This window comes from Rissa tridactyla, chromosome 3, assembly GCF_028500815.1.
Source record: "Rissa tridactyla isolate bRisTri1 chromosome 3, bRisTri1.patW.cur.20221130, whole genome shotgun sequence".
Taxonomy (NCBI): Eukaryota; Metazoa; Chordata; class Aves; order Charadriiformes; family Laridae; genus Rissa; species Rissa tridactyla.
In genome coordinates, this window is record NC_071468.1 from 83,332,287 (window position 1) to 83,352,600 (window position 20,314).

The window sequence follows — 20,314 nt, forward strand, 5'->3', positions numbered from 1 at the left end:
GGAGCTAGCTATGACAGACTTATTTATTTTCTGTCTCATTGTGTTAGTTCTTATTTGATTTATTTTTCCATTAATACACCCTTCTTTCATTACTTATACCATACCCTTGTATTTGGGAAGTTTTCATCCAGCTGTTACTACTTATATCCACCTTAGTACCCACCAGGGCTAGTGTTAAGGACAGACTATTTCTATTTTATCCAATCCTACAATAGAGTAAAAGTAATCATTCTTAACCCAGCAATTCCTCCCAGAATAGACCGATTGAGAGTTATTCTTGCCTGTTTCCACTCTATGTAATTTTAAAATTCCCATCTGGCCACACAGAACGAGAAGCAGAGCGTAGATATGTTTGAAAGATTTCCCAGTTGCCTGATAAAATGTATGAACCGCCACCTCCAGAGCGCCTATGGGAACACGGTGCAAAAGGAGCTCTCAGGTTGTTTGATCAGAGGTAGACCATGGCAAACTTCCACCCCTACCAAGGCACCCACCACCCCTTGGCTTGCCATTGTCCCAGGCTCTGGGTGTCCAGCAGCATCTCCGCAAACCCACTTCTATACTGCTCCTTGAAAGGTAGACGGTTCCCATCAGGGCCAGTGTTTGAAATCATAATGTTATTGGTAATATCTATGAATGAGCTAAATTTCTTCCTTCCCATGTTTACAGTTCCGAGAAAATAAAGTGAATTGCTCAGACTATTACAGCAAATATTGCTGATTAATAACACTGACTGCGTACCCCCGTGCTGAAACTGGTTCTGTGATGTTTTTGGAGGGGGATGTCTCAGCTGAATCTGTACCGTGATGTCCATAGTGCAGTCTTGAGAGGAGAGGAGCTAAAAATGCCCTTGCCCTGTTGTATGAACGTACACAAAAGCGGCCTTTCCTCCAGAAAAGCTGCATCCCAACAAGCCAGTGTCCGCTTCAGGACTAGTTGACATAGTCACAGAGTGACTGTTGTCATCTGCTGCAGCTGGAAATGGGTGCTCCAGATTTCCCAGCTGAGCAACGTGCCTGTGTATGATAAAACTCTTCTCACATATTTGAACCAATGAATGTTTAATTATACTATGCAATATGAAAATTTCTTCAGCAAGAAATGTGACACTTTTCTTGATTCCAGAATGCACAAAAAACCAATGCTCAGGACAGGACACTTTCTTGAGGAAGTTAAAATCTTTAATCCAAATTGGATAAAGAGGGTTGAAACTGTTTTGTTTTGTTTTGTTTTTTCACATTCCTGGTGACCATGCTCACTGCTGAGCTCTGACGTCTAGAAGAGTGGTACTGCACAAATGTCCTTTTGTCCAGACTTTTTTGCTTGGTAGAGCGCTTCAGTATTTTGGTAGAGCTTTCACAACTTTAAATCCGGTGGCGGGGGAGGCATTTGTTGCTTCCCTGCCCTTAATTAATTTCCTGGAAGTGAGTGAAGTGACATAGCCTATAACCTTCCCAGCAATATTTTCTTTTGGATAATCGAGACACTCCACCCCTCAGCCCAATGGCTTCTGTGAATCCTGATTTTTGATCTTGTAGCCTCCCTGTGCCTCCAAAAAGGAAGCCTATTGTGATTCCTCAGGACAATGAGGTTCTTGATACACAGACTTTGTAAACCTTCATAAGGTGGCTGGAAACAAACATCAGTGTTGGGGGTATGGTTTTTCATTACATCCATTGCAGACGGCAGGCTATTTAGCAGCCTTTACCGTTGCACTAACTGTTGGATATCATGCTTGAAAAGAGACCTTGTGCTGTTCTGCTAGATGGTATATTCCTTTAGCTGGTAAAAAGGGGGCGTAAGGCAGTAAGGTGCCTTCCCTTGGTGAGAGTTCTCTGGTACAGAGTGCAAATCCCAGTTTGCTGAACACTCCCACTCTAAGCCAGTAAGTGTGAAGGGTAGAACAGGGACCTGACTTTATTCCCATGAGGAAACAATTGTTTCTGTACCAGGAACGCAGCAGCCTACCTAAGCCTCTGGGCAAAAGGGCAGCAAGGCGGGAATCCTCTCCAGTCTAAATTCCTCTTTAATAGTTCTGGCAGGTCAAGTTACTCCTGTTTAGCTATCAGACTATAGTTGCAGCTGAATTTCCGCCATCGACCATTGCTTTTTGTCATGCAGAATGACTTTAATTTCAGTAATGATGAGAACCAATTAGGTGTCCTTAAGGAACAGTATCACGGCCTTATGTTCTGTCCGAGTCTTTCTGCCTCAGTCAACAGCCCTGCGGTTTGCTTTCTGATGGGAAATCTCTGTCTTCCAGAAACAGTTCTGTGGAAATCAGTGGGGGTGACTTAGGGGGAGAGAGGCCTCTGGGTCCAGTGCACCTCCCTTCCCTGTCTGACAGGAGCCGGCAAGCGTTAGCAAATGCAGAAAATAAGCATCATGGCATCTCTGAGGCAGTGTGCTCTAAACGTACAGCTAGCCTGAGTCCGTGGAGCACATCCCTGCCTCAGAAGTGAGGGAAACTTGTTTGGATTCGTGCAACTGTAAGGGTTTGTGAAGTTTTGTGGTCGGTGGCAGGTTTGCACCAGAGTGGTTGTGGGCCAGGAGGCCACCATGCCGTGACGTCTAGTGGGGGCTGGTGGGAAGGGCCACCCAGGTGCCGTGGCCCTTTGGTCCCTCCTTGGCACTGGCTGAGGGCAGAAATCCCACTAAAGCCCTCTTTTGAAAAGCCTTGTGGGCTTTGGTGGGTTGCCAAAAATATTAAAAAAAAAAAAAAAAACAAAAAAGAAGTGAATAATCCTTGCTAATTTGGGTTAGAGTTTTCAGAGCTTGTCTCTGATCCCAGCGAGGAAACACGGGAATTAGAGCTGCCTCTGTGGAACACTTACCTCTCCCATACAGCACAGCCTCTAGGCAAAACTGCCCAAAAGGATTATTTTCCTAGGTAACCCATTCCCCATCGCCTGTGCAGAAGGGATCGTTCTCTCGCAGTGAGCACCGTTCTGCATTTGGGACTCTCAGCGCTGCTTGCTGTGCTGCTGCATGCTGAAAGCTAATCTGAAGACAGAATTGGGAGCTTAACTCAGAGGTCGGCCTCATCAGGTTGATTACCAGCAGTCCGCTATGACAGTGCTTCAGATGGATCTATTCACACAATTATCTAGCTTGATTCCTCCGAGGTGAGGGGTTGTCTCCATTTTACAGCTGAGCAACGAAACGTGTACCCAACCTAAAATGCTTACAAGTGGTTGTCACCGAGCATGTAGTATCTGGACCACACATTTGCCTTGTGGGAAATGCGTCTTCAATTCCTCAATGCAGAAGAGATGTAACTGGGACAAGTGGATTTTTGTGGGCATGGTAGGAGACATCTCCATGAGAGAAAGTTTTCCTTTTTGCTGTCAATGATATTCCTGAGCCAAAATCAAGTGAAGCACCTGAACTCCTCAAATAAAAGGTTCAGCATTCTTTAGGACAGGGTAAACATTATTTTTCCTGTGTTTTGCTTTCGGAAATGTAAAATAGTTTTGACTAAAATCTTCTGGGGATGAAAAGGAAAAAGGGGAAGAAGAAAGTGGGAACTGGCCTGAGGAAGTTTGGCGGGGAGCTTGGCTCAAAACATTTAACTTTGATAGTGTTCTATAGGCAAGTGGAAACACGCTTTAAATGGAAGATCTCTGTAAACAATAACAGACATTCCACCTGAAAACAAAACAAAACTTAATAAAAAAACCAGTCAGGGTGGGTTTATTTTCCAGTGAATTAAGATTACAATAAGGATTTTGTAGCAATTAAAAAAAAAAATCAAGCTAACAAGGAATAGGATGGCTATCGTGAGAAATCCAGGAAATTCAAGAGTTAAAGGTTAACGAAATCCAAATGTTTAAAAACACTGGAATGTGACAGTTAGGGTCACCCAACTTGTCACTTCTCCAAGGCCGTATGAGAGCAGGCTGGCCCCCAACAGTAGACTGGTGTCCTGAGGCTGGTCCTCTGTCACAGTGGGCTCATAAAGTACTTGCTAGGCCACCCTTTCTGTTACATATTTGTTATCAATTTTTCTATTATTTGATGTAAGACCTATTCCTCATATTAGCAGCCTTTTACAGCCCTCTGCTTTCATGGCCAGAAATTTCTGCTCAGATTGCTGTCCTTCCAATGAAAATGTTTGACTAAGGACTTGATTTGCTTTTTTTCATAAGTAAAGATCTTGTTCTCAAGAAATAAGTAGTTCTTTTATTTTTTTCCTTTGGGAAACAAGAATAACAAAAAAAATGTAATTCAGCAGAACTGGATAAACCATTTACATTATTTTGCGTTCTATTTATTAATCCAGGAAAACTGTGTTTGGCTGGAAGAGGCTATTTTAATTTATTTATTTGATAATTAGTCTAGCAAAATCTAATCCAAAATCTAAGGTGAAGGCAGAGATGGTCAAATGAGGATCTTCACCCAGGAACAATGTGGATATGGCTGCCTGAGGTAAGTCTTTGCTGCAGAAGTACTCTGAGCTGAGACTGGGGTTCAAAAGTCGTCAACTATTTAAGGGTGTTTGGATTTTGTTACCTCCTGTTGGCCCAATCCTCTATTTAACAAGACACTCAGGAGATTCCTGAGGCTAGGCTGTGGTGCCTGACTGAGGTCCTCTCCCAGCGAACTGCTCTCCTGGTCATGCGTGGAAATTACGGGAATGCCCCTGAGGACTACCAGGACGTGAGCTGTTAGGTGAGAGCCAACAAGTGACTTGACAGGGAGCTGAGATACTGGAATGAAACGTCTGAACACTCCAGAACTTGCTCAACTATTTCTTGATCTTGCTAGGTAGTTTTCTGCTAGACTTATTTCCTCAAACATTCGAGGCTGTGCTCCTTCGCTTGCTCTGTAAGTGATCTTGTCGGAGTATTTTGGTGGTCACCTTCATATCTGTGCCCAGTCTACAGGCAGGAGCTGAGTGTTTCTTTGTTGTTTTAATGTGATTTTTTTCTCAAAGACTCACACAGACTATGCATGAAAGGGTCTCTTGGCTCCCTTTATTTGAGATGTGGTGGTAGTGCAGTCTCTTGTATGCAGTAACTTATTACTTCAGTTAGTGCTAAAAAAACGCTGCAGTGAATCAGGCGAGCAACTACAATCTTGAATAACTTACTGGAGAGGACAGTAAAAGACATGTAGCAGAGGCACAAGCTGATAAAAAATAGATATTGGATTATATCCAAGACAGATGTAGGGTTTATTAGCTTGGATGTAATGCTGTGCAATGGTTGTTTTTCTGACAGTGAGTTAGTTTACACTGAGCAAATCCAGGTTCTTATGTGCTGCATTTGCTGGCCATTGTGGATGTCTGTGTGACTGTGCTGTAGGGACGCCTCATCTCCGTCTGGCCTCACTGCCTGGCATCTCTGTCTGGCCTCATCTTTAAGGAGCTCCTGTGAGGACTTGGGTGAAAAATGCAGGATAAAAGTTTACAGAAATGTTTAAGTGGACACTAGTGGAAAAACGTTCTCTCTAGCAAGCTAAGAAAAGCTTTCTGGTTCAGGCCAAATCTGGTATCTCTAAACCCTCCACTGCAGCTGTGTTTTGCTAATTGGATAACAGCCCTATTTTACAAAAACTGCAGCCATATCTGTCCTCAAAATGTCTTATCACACTCTTTTCATATCAAAGTACTTGTACCTTGTACTTATGTATATGATGACCTGAAACTTCCCTTTGGAAATAGCAGTCTATAGCCATGCTAGGTGTTTGGTTTAAGTTGCCAGGTTTCCTGTGACTCAATCCATTCAAATTTTGGCAATTCGAGGGTGAACAAGCATGCATGCACACACACGTGTTTTCCCTGAGATATTATTAACAAGAACGTAGAGGATTTATTACAGCATTCCTGCTTGATTGGTAAACGAGTTTGTTCTGGCTATAGGCTTGAATCCTATCCAACTTTTTTGTTTACAGAAATGATCTCCCAGCTTCCACTTAGGCAGTCATTTAACATTATTTTCCTTCAGCTATTGATATCTGTCATTGTATAAATGTCACGGTGTTTTCACTTGTCTTCCTAAAATACAATACACTGCTCTACATCAATTCTATCAAATCAAGTGAGATCCATAAAAACTTTGAGCAGTTGCTGAAACTGCCGGCCAACTCAGTGGGGTATGAACAGGTACCTCACTTCGCGTGATGGGGCCCGTGAAATGTTTGAAACCACGGATTCAGAAGGCCTTGCAAAACCTTACCACATCCTTCCTAATGCTCCTGTGGTCGCACTGAGCCACTCTTACCATGAGGAAAGCCTGGGATGATACCCACCAGTACAGTATAAGAACCAGTTGAACTTGCATGTGCCCAGTTACTGCAGAAAAACTACACTGTGACGTGACACCCACTGCACCGATATGGCCAGACTATGCCCTAGATCTTACCCAGCCTAGGCTTGCAGATTTTCTTTCCAGAAAACCAGGGAACAAGGAGAGACAATGGAGGATGTCTGGGTTCCATCCTAGACCTAAGTCATGAGTCTGGAGCGTGTGTCTCTACCTGTGAAGTGCTGGCTTTCTGAGTTACTGCTGGTGTGTGTTGTCTGCCACAACATCCACTGAAAACATGCCTGAATTTTAGAAGTAGCAGTCCAGAAAAAGGCTGATATCTTGCTCTCACTATATGTACTTGTCTCAGAGTGAAAAATGTGAAATACGAGTAAAGAAGGGTCACTTGGTACCAATACTGTAGGGTTTGCCTTTGTAATTGAAGCATGTTACCTCTGGGAGTTCTCTAGCAATTAGGCAGTGGCTGAAGAACTTAAGCCTTAAGCCTTAAGCATTGAGCGAGGTAATAGGCCACCTACTTCACTCTTCAGAAGTTAGTCCCAATGGCAGCCTCCCTCCTAGTCCCCTGGGATAACTATGAGTGGAGATGCGATCAGGGCATTAGAGACATCACTGAACCGTAGGATAATTGAGCTTGACCATAACAAAAGCAACGTGATTACCTTAAAGCTGGGCAGCTGACACACAGGGAAGAACTGGGTGTATTTTAAAATAAAACAGTACAATGTTAAAGAAAAGATTGACTTAAAAATAAATCTCTCAAACTTCCATCCTCTGAAATTTATTAAAGAAAATTGAATTGCATTGGAGTCTGTACCCTGCAGTAAATCAAATGTTAGCAACAAAGACTGAAGCTGACCATCTGGCTCATTTTGCCCAGTGCTTTGCTATCCCAGGCAATCACGTTATGTACGCCATTTAACATACTGACCAAGCATCGCTTTAAAACTGACCACATAGTTGCTCTGCTCTTGGTTCTGGAAAGAGGGTCTCCTGGAGCATCGCTGCTCAGTAGCAGCAGGAGCAGCAGCCTTCTAATTTCCAATTTCCAGTCCTGATGAGTTTACTTGGCTTTCTTCTTGAATCAAATGTAGTCTCTTGGCTTGTAGAAGCTGCCTAATCCCCTCCATGAACTACAGTCCTCCACAGAGATACGCTGTTCCTTCTTGTAGCCCTTCTCTGCACCTATTTAAGTTGGCTTTCATCTACATGAGCATAGCTGACCCAAATTGTGCAGAGTATTACTGTATTTGTGTTTATACATTGGTAGCTGGTGATTGAGACTAGGAAATATCAATCTGATATCTAACATAACTTTTATCCAAACTATTTATAGCAGTCACAATTATTTCTTATTATCACTTTCAAGTGAAAAAGCTCAGTTTCAGATTTGACTGTAGTGTATTTACTGCAGGAGGAATAAATAATTCAGTTGGTATTTCTAAAAATATAATTAGTTGATGAGTCAGAGAGGAATTTCATTTTCCTAAATGTTAAGGCTTGAAGATTGTGATCATCATGATCAACGTGTCTGACCTGTGACTCTGTCATGTCTTAGGACTCTGCCTGGTCATTCTTGCGTCAGTTTGTAACTAAGCTGGGATATTGTTCAGACAAAACTGAATAAAGGGCCCAAACCACATTCTTGCACTTTGCTGAATGTTATTTCACACAACACGAACAAAAGGTACACCCCACAGAGAAGCCTGCACCTGGTGAGTCATCATTTTTGTTTAAAAATTTAAGTTAATTAACATTTACTAATGGGCTAATTTCTGATAACTTGGTACACGTTTTTAGAACATCATACATAACTGTGAACCGCTATATGTGTGTGTGCGCGTATATATTTAAGGCAATGAAACATATTTCTATTTATGGGAATCCAAGTCTTACCAAGAACCTGTATCATCCATGTGAAATGTGAAAATAGAAATGGAGGCAGCTGGGATAAAATGAAAAGGCATAAACTAATCAAACTCCAGACTGCAATAAAAGCTGCCATGAAAGAAGAAACTGAAAAACAAAAATGAACACCATGTAGAGCAAAAGATCAATATTTTATTGACTAGAAAACAGACCGCTATGTACTTGTTGGTCAGTCATTATCCATTATTGATTTTATGCCACTGCAGTTCTGCAGTTCAGTTCTGGCTTAGCTATGCATGCATATTCTTTTTTTTTTTTTTTTTTTTTCTCTTTTTTTCATTTTTCTACCTAAAGTAATGGTTGGCTTCAGTATGAGTAAAGCCCGCTCAAGTCAACCAAATAACTATGCACTTAAGGTCAGAGTCTAAAGGAGAATGTACGACTTAAAGACATGCGAGATGAGGACTAAAACAGTTCTGAGTGGTGCAGAATCTGACGTCCTTCGTACCACTGCACCGCTCACAACAGCCTGGTACAGACACTGCAACACAAATCAGGTCGTTGTAGCATACAGTATGGAAGAAGTAAGAGAAATGCTTGTAACTCAGGTCCAGATGACCTTTAATAATAGACACTTGAGCACTGAAGCTCAGCAAACAGATATAAACTTCTCAAAGCCAGCTACCTAGAAATGAATACCTTGTACTACAAGCGAGGACTGCCTACCTTGCAGTGACAACATTACCAATTCTTGACATAATATCGGCAAATGTGTGTGGCATATGGCAAAACGCATGGGGTATTGATGCTGAAGAGCTTATAGCCTGCCATAGGCAAGCAGGCGTTTACAAGAAAAGTGATAGACTGTGGATCAAAAGACGTAGCAAGGTGGAAAAGATAAGGCCATTAACTGTGTTTTGATTGCTGGGAAATGGGCTCTGGGGGGAGGAAAGTACAAGGTTAAAGGGACAAGTATGAATTGGCGCTTGTCTGTACTAATAAAAATATATTTTATGCGTGTATTTGAAGGTCTAGTGAAGACAAAGGAGACAGAGTCTTAAGGTATACTAGCTATTGGAAAGTGTACATCAGCACTACCCAAGCTTGGGCAATCCTTACCTCTACAGTAGCTCAAAATATGGGTCTATTTATGTTTTAAAGCAGTTATGCCTGAAAAATTAAGTATAGTTAACCAATTGTGGGAAAGGACCTGTCACTCAGTTTGTTTGATGACTAAAGACTACGTTTCTGAGGAGCAATCTCAGTAAGGAGAGGAAAATAACCTTTTCTCCCTTTTTCTGTCCCTGGGATGGGCATCTCTGACTCAGTGGCCCTATGCATAAAAATATCTCCTCCTCCCGCTTTCTGCCTGCTTTGTCAGCAGCTTTTTTGCCCGAAATATGGAGGAAGTTGATATCTACAAGTCGTTCTCATCAATGTTACGAACCAATAGAAAAATGCACGTGCCCAGCTTTCCACACCAAGGTCTGCGTCTGTGAGGCAGTGCTAATGCCCCATCATTAGTCATATGCCATATAGACTTTTCACAATCTTCCTCTGTTCACGGGAGATGAGAGCTAAATTTTTAAGCTTCTAACAGCAGAGTGCAGTGTGTTACAGGGAGAAACATACCGTAGTTATGTTTAAAATACGAATCTTTTCTGTGTTATTTTCTTAGCCAGTTTGGGGCTGTTTAAAAATTTTTACAAGCACTTGAGAACTATGATAGAATTAAACTGCTGTTGGAAAGCTACTTGAATGGCTAAATAACTGTTATACTTTCTAGATTACTTTTTTACTGCAGAGTAATGAAGTACATGGTTACAGAGCGAGAATCGTGCAACTGTACAGCTCTCCACAGAACTACGAAGCAGAGCCACATTCATGACAAAGGACATCATCCTGCCGAGTGAGGAATCCTTGGCCCACCAGCGAGACAGAGCATTTTGCACAGTTAAAGCATTCCCCATGCCACTGGCGCTCTTCAAATGAGATAAATTTGGGACCTCCGAGAGCTGAAAGAGATTATGAGGAAGAAGATGTGAATCCAGTATTTCCGGTAATGGTTCAGAAATGCAACAGATGATTGTTTTCTGATGTGTGAGCAGGTTGTCAGCCATACAGCAACAAACAAATGAACAAAAATCCGTAGTCTGAAATATTGTTTGTTGGCTGAATTGTAAAACAGCTTTAAAATTAAATACAGTGAGAAATATTTTAAGCAAAGCCACAAGTCACTTGCTTGTTTTCATTTCCCATTATGAACTCTGAACAGAATAGCTTTATCAGAATGTCCATTCAGCTTTGCTGATCTTCCCAACAAACTCTAATGAAAAATATTTGCAATGCATATAGTTTTTATACGACACTGAGTGAAATGTAATTATTTCCACCTAAGTTTCTTAAAGATGGAGTCTTTTGGAAATCATCAGATCATGGAGTTCCTACCATGAGTATCTGAAATAAAACATTAGTGGGGGTTTGTTTTGTTTTCTTGGTTTTGTTTGTGGGGTTTTTTTTCCCCCTTTCTAAAATCGTGCCCAATTGATTGGGTATTCATCATTTTATTTGTCCACTTATATATGCAGCGAGCACCTGTAACCATCAGTACTCTTCAACAGTTGAGTCCACATGTAATAGAATTAGAGTGCAGATCACCAGCAAATGTTCTCAGAAAACTTCAGCTATCATAGACTAGTGACCTATGTATCTAATTATAAATCATCTAAGTACACAAGGATGCAGGCAACAGGGCTTTGTTGCATTTGGCAAGCTTTCTAATTTGACAGGTGTGCCTAACCAGCAGGCAGTTAATTCATGGCGAATTTGATCATATTTGCACTTAAAAACGAAGCTGAAGAAATTACAGACACGAGGGTCTTCTGTGCACTGTCCTGGCAAGAGCCAAAAAGTACCTTTTGATATATTCTTAGGGATGAATTTTGGTGCAGAAAGCACTAAATCAAACAATGGAGGAACTCCTTTTGGCAAATAAAACAGCTCCTCAGCGGTCAGGGAACACCTATGATCAGTGTGTCCTAGCAAGACACGTTACATGTGATGGAGAGAGGGTCTCTCTAGTAATTAAATCCCATGGTTTTTCATTATGATGGGACTACTTTTAATGCTGTTTTCTAAACTAAAGATCTGATTTGAGAGAAGACTCATAGTTCATCAGTGCCTAGCCCCTTCCAGAAGATGGGACTCACCTGTAATAGGTTTCTTGCAAGCAGCACACTTCTTAGCATACAATTTGCTGAAACAGTCTACACAGTATGGATATTCATCTTTGGAAATAAACCTTTGTCCAGACAGCTGGGTTTTACACCCAGCACACACAAAGCATTCTTTATGCCAAGGCTGATCATGGTAGGTCACTCCCCCGGAAGTTATTACCTAATGTATGGACGAAAAGGACAGAGCAGTGAAACAAAGGAGTTAATCTCAAAGGATTATCCAGTCCTTCGTAAGTCCTTCCACTTGTTTTTGCTCTTCCCATATGCACAAGAGAAGACAGTGTGGTCATATCAACTGTTTTTCATCTGGAATATCAACTTGACTAACTGCAGTTGAGCTGAACATGCCCCTGGTTTGTTATTCTATTTTCTATCATAGGATAACCTCATGGTTTGTAATAAACAGGTTAGCGTGTTATGAAATTTTTCTGTTACACATGTGGATAAGGCATACACATCAGGCATGCTCTCAGAAAAGCAATTCTCAGTGATGGACAGTGAAGGAAAGAACCAGTGCTGAGACTATGGCTAATCTCCAACTGGAACTGGTATTTTTCTGTCTCACAACTGAAACAGTATTTTAAGTAGGAAGGAAGAGACAGTAAAGAAGCAGAAGTGAGACAGAAATGAGATCTACAGTGCCAAAAGAAGAAATAAAATGGTGTTTATCAATCAGCACCATCAAACTTCTCCTTCCCTGAAACTCACTCACAGCTCTCTACTGGTTATTTCTGAAGAAGGAAATTTCCAGTTGCTCTACGGCTTCCATATGTGTGGTAAAGAGCTGGTTTCACAGAAGTTGTGAGAGACTGTATAGAGAAATTTCTCTAGAGATAAAGATGAGCTGTAAGATAGTGTTTCTACTGTCAAGTCACATGCAAGACAGTGAATGAATGAATGAATGAATGAATGAATGAATGAATGAATGAATGACTTGATGATCTTAAAGGTCCCTTCCAACCTCAGCAATTCTATGATTCTATGAATATAGTTGGAACATCAGGAGAAAAAGTTGGAGAAACTTAATTAAGTAAAAATAGCGGCACCATCAGATATCCCTGGGGAATACAGTTTCGGGGAAATAAAGAATAATAATGGGTGATGTCAGGAAATAAAAAAAACTTAAATAGTTCCTGATCCCCTTAGCATTCTAGTACTGGTCTACTTCTAACTTTTATTTGCTTTTCCATTAAAATATCAAAATCTCTGGCACAAAAATTCAAAACTCCAATTTGGCAAGTTAATTTCTTTGGGCTCAATTCCAATTTATGGGAACCGATGCAAGTTTAAGTAGTAAAATTGTTTTAGCTGTTATGTTTCTTTGTATTCCTAGAACTTTTAAGAAGAAAATCCCGATTATTTCACGTAAGTGCTGCTAACCTCAATGTCTCTAATAAACATAGAATAGTGTGAAACTTTGAGTATTTTCATCAGTCAGAGACAATTTTAAAACATGAGAAACTGAGCAAGGGATGAATTGATTTATTTGTATTTGGGGGAAAAAAGAAAAACTAATTTGAAATCAAGCTTTCTGGTACCCACAGGGGAAGCATTATGTATTGAAACAGTGTATTGGACTCTTGTCTAGTAGTATCACAACTGAATATTACTTAATCTGATTATTGCCTGATATATTTCAAGAGAGAAAAAGGCAAGACTGTGAATGCTTTGTTCAGCTTAGGTGGCTTATTATGCATATGAATATATTCTAAAAATGTTGGAAAGGCGGGCATGTTTATCAAGGCAAAGCAAAATCAGGTATTGTCAGGAAAGTAGAGTTTTACATGATTTTCAATGAGACAGTCAATCTTTGTTAAAAATCACAGTCAATAACAAAAGAATCCCAAAGTATTTGTTTTGGTCAATAAATTTATCTCAAATATAATCAGGGTTATATTAATATTAACTAGAAGGGGACAGCAGACACTGTCATAATTGGCTTTCACTGCCCAATGCCAAAAGGAAGACTCTGCTCTTACTCGTAGTTCAACAAACATTTTACATGATCCGCCCCCCTCCCCCACAAGCAATATTGCCTCATTAGGGCAATTTTTCCATTATATATTTAATTACCTTTTTGCAAGAGTAGCAATGGTGAGCAAATTGCTTCTCAAAACAGGGCACACAGTAATTCTCATTGTCTTTGGTGATCAGTGGTTTTGTTCCCAATGGTTGCCGGCAATATTGGCAAACGAAACAGGATTCATGCCAGGAACTTCCCTTAAATTCCATTTTACGGGAGCCTGCAAAAACCCAAAGTGAACATATATGTTATAGTGCTATATCCCCTCAGATATAGCATTGTAATGTAAGTTTTAAATGTTAGGAAGACTCATGGTTTTAATCTTGTATCTCAGTATTGTATTATCTAAGAAAGCACTTATTCTCAATTTAATAGAGTTTCTAAGTAAGTACTTGAAATTTCAAGAACACGTTCAGCGCCACATGATCACTTGGCAAAGGATGTGCTAAGTTGCCAAAGCTGTGATTTTTAGAGTCTGTCATGTGAATCTTTTAGGGTTATTTCTCTGTGATACGCTTCAGTTGCTCAGAGTTTCTCTCAGGCCAGTCAACTCTGATGATGTTCAGATACACAGGACTTCTATAAATTAAAGATGAATTTGCTTAGATGTTTTGTATATCTATTAATGTCCTGTCTTTTGTCTTCCTTAAACTAAGTCTCCTTTACTTATAAATGCATTATTTATCTTATTCAGCTTAAGCTGGCAACTTTTTTTTTAAAGTAAATATATTTTCTGTGATGAAGCACGCTACACAGTCTCTTCTTATAGCTCAACATTTCCGTCCTAGATCATCTGTTCTTTTTATTGTATTCAACTTTTTCTTTTGATCCAGTGCAAGGACAGATGGAATCACCAAAGAAAGGTACACAGTTATATGACTGCCAGAGGAGTTTCAGAGCCCTTAGCTCTGGGTGCGGGTGCCTTGTAACATGTAGGCCCTTTTCAGTGGTGCCCAGCAACAGGACAAGAGGTAACGGGCACAAACTTGAGCATAGGAAGTTCCACCTAAACATGAGGAGGAACTTCTTTCCTTTGAGGGTGGCAGAGCACTGGAACAGGCTGCCCAGAGAGGTGGTGGAGTCTCCAACTCTGGAGACATTCAAAACCCACCTGGACGTGTTCCTGTGCAACCTGCTCTGAGTGACCCTGTTTTGGCATGGGGGCTGGACTAGATGATCTCTAGAGGTCCCTTCCAACCCTACCATTCTGTGAATCTGTGTAAGTCTAAGATATGCACATATATCTGAGAACGATTTTTCCAGTGACTCTCCACCATAAATTCCTCCCCGTCTGGTACTATCTGGTGCCAGGTGCTTTACCATCCTTTCCACACAAAGAAGAAAATTGCTGATATAACTGATTAATCCTGCAATACCTGTTTCCTGGACTGTGGGGTTAGTGGAGAGAGAAACTGCTGATTGCATTTCAACATAACAGGGTTGCAGCTTCCTCCCAGTGAGCAGAAGGCTGACATCATTGTCTTTGCCCACTGGGTCTTTTCAACACAGAGCTAGCAAGCTGAAGACGAAGTTAATGGTTCAGAAACTGGTTGGCATCCCCATGCCACTTCAGTTCTCTTAATGCCCTGTTATTTCTACCCTCAGGACTTAGTGCAAAGATTTAGTGTCCTAGACTCTGGGGCAAAATCTGCAAGGTAGATATACGCTAGAGGACAGTAAGGCAAACTTCACTATATTTGGGTGCTATTCTCATCACATTGAGTAAAGGGTGCCTATCAGACAACATTCTTTTAACTATATCAAGCTTAAGCAGTATGTCATCCATAAACTGAACACAACTAAATTGCTACAACATTTATTTCCACTAATACAGCTTTTACCTGTCATGAAAAGGAAATAAACTGTAAAAGTACATAGTTGCATCAACACTACGGGTTGAACCATGACATCAGTGACCTACTACTTATACTAAGACAATAATTCTGTACAGCCCAGATCTTATTGTTTGGCATTAAGCTCTACTGAAAAATAAAATTCCAGTGTCACTGCCAAATGTACTGATTCCCTTGGCCAGAGGTTCCCAAACTAGTAGTCATGAGGCCATGGAAGATATTTTGCAGCTGGTATTTGGAGTTATACATGTCGCCTGTAAAACGGTTCAAGCATTGAGTGTACTTCGCCATTCCAAAAGTCAGTGACCCACTTTCCTGAGCAACCCACTTAATTTTGCCACATACAGTGCTGTTGCTTCTCTTAGATGTCTCTGCAGAGGCAGAGGATATCCTACGCAGACTTGATTAAAAGCTGGGAAGCAGTTTGTGGAAAGTGTAGAATTTTCAGGGTTGCTAACAGCAGGAAATAAACCCATTGTAAACACATCTGTACTTGTATTCTTTTTAATAAAAATGCTGGTAATGATTTGAACAGAGAATGTCATGTTTTGACAATTTAAGCAAAAAATATTTCTGGGTGAAAGAAGTGGTATAAAGAATGTGAGCCAGGTCTGATACTCAAGGTCTGGTCAACATGACAGACAAAATGCCGACGTCTTGTCTAATCTGGCACTCCTGCTAACGACAGCTCTGTTTGTCTACCTACACTCACAGCAGGATACGCTTCCTAAAAGCTGCAAGCAGAATCAAGGACTCAACATGAATACGTTTTATACTGTCTTGAACTCCAATATTTATAAGGATTCATAAGCCCTGTCACTGCTAGACCAGAGGTACCGGCCTGCCCTCTCTTCACTGCCGGGAGGGCACTACTCACAAAGGAGAAGTAGTCACCTGAAAGCTTTGCTGAAAGTCAAGGACCTTGTAACTCAGTTATTCAAGGACGTGGTTATAATTAAAAATGCAGTTCCATTTTTCACTGAAGGGTCCCTGCTGTCTTACCAGGCATAATGGTCTTCTGGCAGTGGAAACACTTAGATGAATACTCATCAGAGTAGCATTCAGTACACAGCAGGAGCTCGTCCTTGGCAGCAAACGGTTTCTCCACCAGCGAGCGACGGCATTTGGTGCACTTGAAGCACCGCTCATGCCAGTGGCGGCCTTTGTAGGCCAGATCCTTGGAGAAAGTAAGTCCATGTTAATGACAACATTTCTTTACAGCGTTTTTATCCCTCAGGTCCTCCAGAAATAAAGTGAAAAATGGAGAGCATTGCAATGGCGACTTGAAGAGATGACACGTGCATCTGCTCAGAGGTGATATAAGTGCCCAGCATCACTGTGTTGGGATCTTTTGTGGATCCCTTGAAGAGGCCATTAGGAGCTGCTTTGGCACAGGCAATAGTCCTTCCTTACGTAACATCAGAGATATGTTTTTATTGGAAGAACTGTTTTATATTTTACAGTTGGCCTTCAAGGGGAAACAAGTGATAAACATTTTAATGTGCACAGGACACCTGACAAGAAGTGCATTCTCTACAGACTTTGAAATGAACTTCAGGTATTTTTTAACGTCACTAATTTTTCTTCCAGCTGACAATACATAACAATAAAGAAAGTTCCTATTATTGCAGAAAAAAAGCAATTAAAATCTCATTGAGAACAAAATGATTCTTAGGAAGATTATTAAAAAATCATTGCTTTTGTTTACACCTAATATAACTCCTCCTAAAAACTTGGCAGAAAAATGTTTGTTTAAGACTCAGCAGGCTTAGGGAATGAAAAAGCTAACAGTATATGTACGAGACCTCCACTAAGAATTCAAAAAAAGAGCAAACAGCAGATTTATTTTTTCCAAGGTTAAAAAAACCAAGGGAATAATGCACACCCCCCCCCCCCCAAAAAAAATAAACCAGACCCTTCCAGGTCTCATTTATATGTATGAAGCACAAAAGGGCACAAAAGAACACAAATCCAATCTCGTTTTTCTCCTTTGTCAGATCCTCAACCTTTAAAGTGCTAAAAATGAACTATAGACCATGCCTTGTTTCAGGAGATGCTGAACGCTTACCACTTTCATTTGCTTTAGTTAGCACTCTGAACCTTTCAGAAAATAGGCTATTGCCCCAGAGCAGCCTGAGGCAAAGACTGGGTGAGATGGAGAGGAAGAGAGCCAAGCTCTAGCACTTTGGCAGAGGCAGGACAACCTGCTGTAGATCTCCGTGGGCCACTTTTCTAGCTGACTCTGGCCTGTTGCACCCCTTTCTTGTTACTCCTGTTTTGTATTTTTTCATCCCAATTTTTCTTTCCACTCAGCCCAAAGACATATTTTTTTGTTAATGATCTTTGGCACCAGTGGTCCTGCCGCTTACTTAATTTTAAATTTTAAAAGTGTAATTAGTGAGCTCAGAGCACATGTTCTCCAGGTGACTGACTGGAGCTACGTCTATAAATTTGCTGTTGAAAAATGCTGGTGAGAGCTTGAGAAGAGTCTTCATCCAAATCAGCATTTTCCGTGGATGATTCCTTTACAGCACTGAGATGTACTCAGACAATGTGCTTCGAAAACCATGAAGTGCTTTGGCCAGGGAGGCCTCCTGACAGGCTTATTTTAATAACTTTCTGACCTTTTATTTCAAAAGAACGTAGGCAAAGTGAGCATGGGGAGAAGGTAAGCACTACATACTGAACTTGGCAAAAAAAAGGCATTTTGGCAGGTTTAATCTGAACTTAAAATTCAAAGTGTACAGACTGTAAATTGAAGTATGGTGTACTGTAAACCCTGTCAAAGACCACAAATGAACTCATATTATTAATTAATATTCTAAAAAAGGGGAAAGGTGAAAGGAAATCCAAGCCCAGAAACACTGCCACTGACAGGCCTTCTGTGACATGAGCAAGGTAAGCACGGAATCAAGTTAAAATTAAAGTATACTTAATTTCCAAAAGACAGAGGGAATAATATACAAATTATAAACGGTTTCTTTTCAGCTTGATATTTGCGTGTCAAAACTCACAGTAAAAGTAATTATGCAATACTCAAAATACTGTTTTCAATGGATATCTCTCAGGAATTCTGAAGTTTCCTTTGACCTGACCCACTGAATTACACCAGTGCCCTACTGTCACTCAAGCACTGTGTAGTCTCTGCAGCCAGTGAGTGACAAGAAGTAAAGGATGGAGTCTAGCTGTGGTCCACACATACACCACAGCCTTGCCGTATGTCTGAAGTGTGTATTTGTGCAGATTTCCTAATCTTTGGCCTTGGAGCTTTCCTATTCTGGGAAAACAGTGCTGTTTCTCTCTGCACAGATGTACAGTGGCTATGCTTATGTCTCTTCTCCAGCACAGGGGTATGCAGAGGGTCAGGTACAGTCATTAAAGAAATGGGATTTGTGTGTAATTTAGCAAAAAACCAAGAAGTGAAAGCTAAATCTTTACCTTGGAATCGCACTCAATAGGTTGCTTGCACTCTTCACAGGGGTTGGCAAACAGGCTGTCATAACACGAAACACAATAAGCGTTTTCTTCTCTTAATGCATACTTCCTTCCACGAAGAGACTGCAGGCAGTAGTGGCAGTCTGTGTTACTGCTGGTCATTCTGGAGATGCTCTCCACGTGATCTGGAAAGATGGAAAAATCATGTCATTCAGTCAATGGCCGCTTGCTTGCCCAAATAATAAGTAATGCTGCTTTACCTGTGAAAGTTAGGACAGGCGTTTCTTGGTCTTTTGCAGTGCCCTGGATTTCTAATGCTGGGCTGTTCCGTACTAAACAGGTACCTTTTAACAACATATATGGTGTATTGTGTTACTTACGTAAAGGGCAGCAAGAAGGCTGCTTCAGCTTAATCTAATGGTACTAACATTTATAGGTCAGGTATGTTAAAATGAAGTTGTCTTCACACTCTCTATGTACAACTACTGACATTAGGAGCATTATGTGAGGCATGGTTTATCCAGAAATCAGGGAATGGAGATAGAAGCTACAGTGCAAAAATTAAACCAGCTGCGGAGGTAAAAGGCCAAAGAGGAGTGGCAAGCACTTTGTAGTGTGTTCCTGGCTTTCTCTTGCCATTCCTGCCTTCCTGCTCATTCCTTCCTTTTCAAAATACCCTGAAGCAGAAGGAAGACAAGGAACTCCAAGCTGTATGTCTTTTGCATAACCTCAGCTGTGCTGCTAATGTTTGGTGGCAGTGTAAGGTGGCACAAGTACCCCTGGATGGCAAAAGACCAAAATATAAAGAGAAATAAACTAAATAAAATCCAAACAAAATCATAACTCAAAGCAATTTCTTTTGTTGTTGTTGGAAAAGATTGTTTTTTCTTACATACTTCTGCATTGCCAGGTTCCATGTTGGCAGTGCCAAAATACTGTGAGATAGATTATATTTCTGTGCCAGACAAGTGCAGGAAATACCACAAATCTATTGAGAGACAATTGTATGAGTTTCCCATCCTTCATTTTTCCAGGCTAAAGAGGCTTGGATAAGCATCCAAACCTCAGCTTCTTATAGATATGCAATGCTGAACATTTTAAGGATTGTGGAGATGAAGACTTATTTCAGTCTTGTTGTTGCTGGTTGGATCATCAGCACTTTGCTAAAATTGGGTCTTGATTCCTGGGAAGGAAGAAAGAAGAGTCCAGAAAGTTCCCAGTGAAGCAAACCCAGAAACATCTGCTGGACTCATTGGACTGCACTCTTCATTAAACCCATGGAGTGTCGCTGAAGTCAGTGCCAGCAATCGTAAATTTTAGAGGATTTGAGAACAACCAAGGAAGGTCTCCTAAATATTTACATATCAGTGACTTTTGGCAGCTGAAATCCTTGCACTTCGAATAACAGTGCAAATTAGTTTATCTTAACCATGTGCAAAGCCCGAGACTAAGGAAGAGAAGCATTTGAAGAACAACATTTGAAGGACCACTTGCCATCACAGAGCTTACATCTAGTCCATTTGGAATTACTCCCTCATACTTGATTTTATACACTTACTGCCAGTCTTATACCCACGGTTCAGTTTTAAAAAGGTATTTCATCTTTTTCTGGGGTTCTGCTTTGTGAGA

The 20,314-nt window shown here is 40.8% G+C and overlaps 1 protein-coding gene across 3 annotated transcripts in view; it reads right to left on the reverse strand.

Moving 5' to 3' along the window:
* Positions 1-8,310: 8,310 nt before the first annotated feature.
* The window catches only part of FHL5 (four and a half LIM domains 5), a 30,789-nt gene continuing 18,785 nt past the window's right edge, over positions 8,311-20,314 (reverse strand). For 2 of the 3 annotated variants that reach the window (XM_054195195.1, XM_054195197.1), the window contains exons 2-6: positions 18,689-18,870; positions 16,253-16,427; positions 13,448-13,617; positions 11,348-11,534; positions 8,311-10,153 (exon numbers count right to left, since the gene is read on the reverse strand). In XM_054195195.1, the coding sequence (XP_054051170.1) occupies positions 10,002-10,153; positions 11,348-11,534; positions 13,448-13,617; positions 16,253-16,427; positions 18,689-18,847 (843 nt within the window). In that variant the 5' untranslated portion in view covers positions 18,848-18,870 and the 3' untranslated portion in view covers positions 8,311-10,001. Of the gene's footprint in view, positions 10,154-11,347; positions 11,535-13,447; positions 13,618-16,252; positions 16,428-18,688; positions 18,871-18,945; positions 19,030-20,314 lie in introns of all 3 variants that reach the window. The other variant, XM_054195196.1, reaches the window with a different exon arrangement.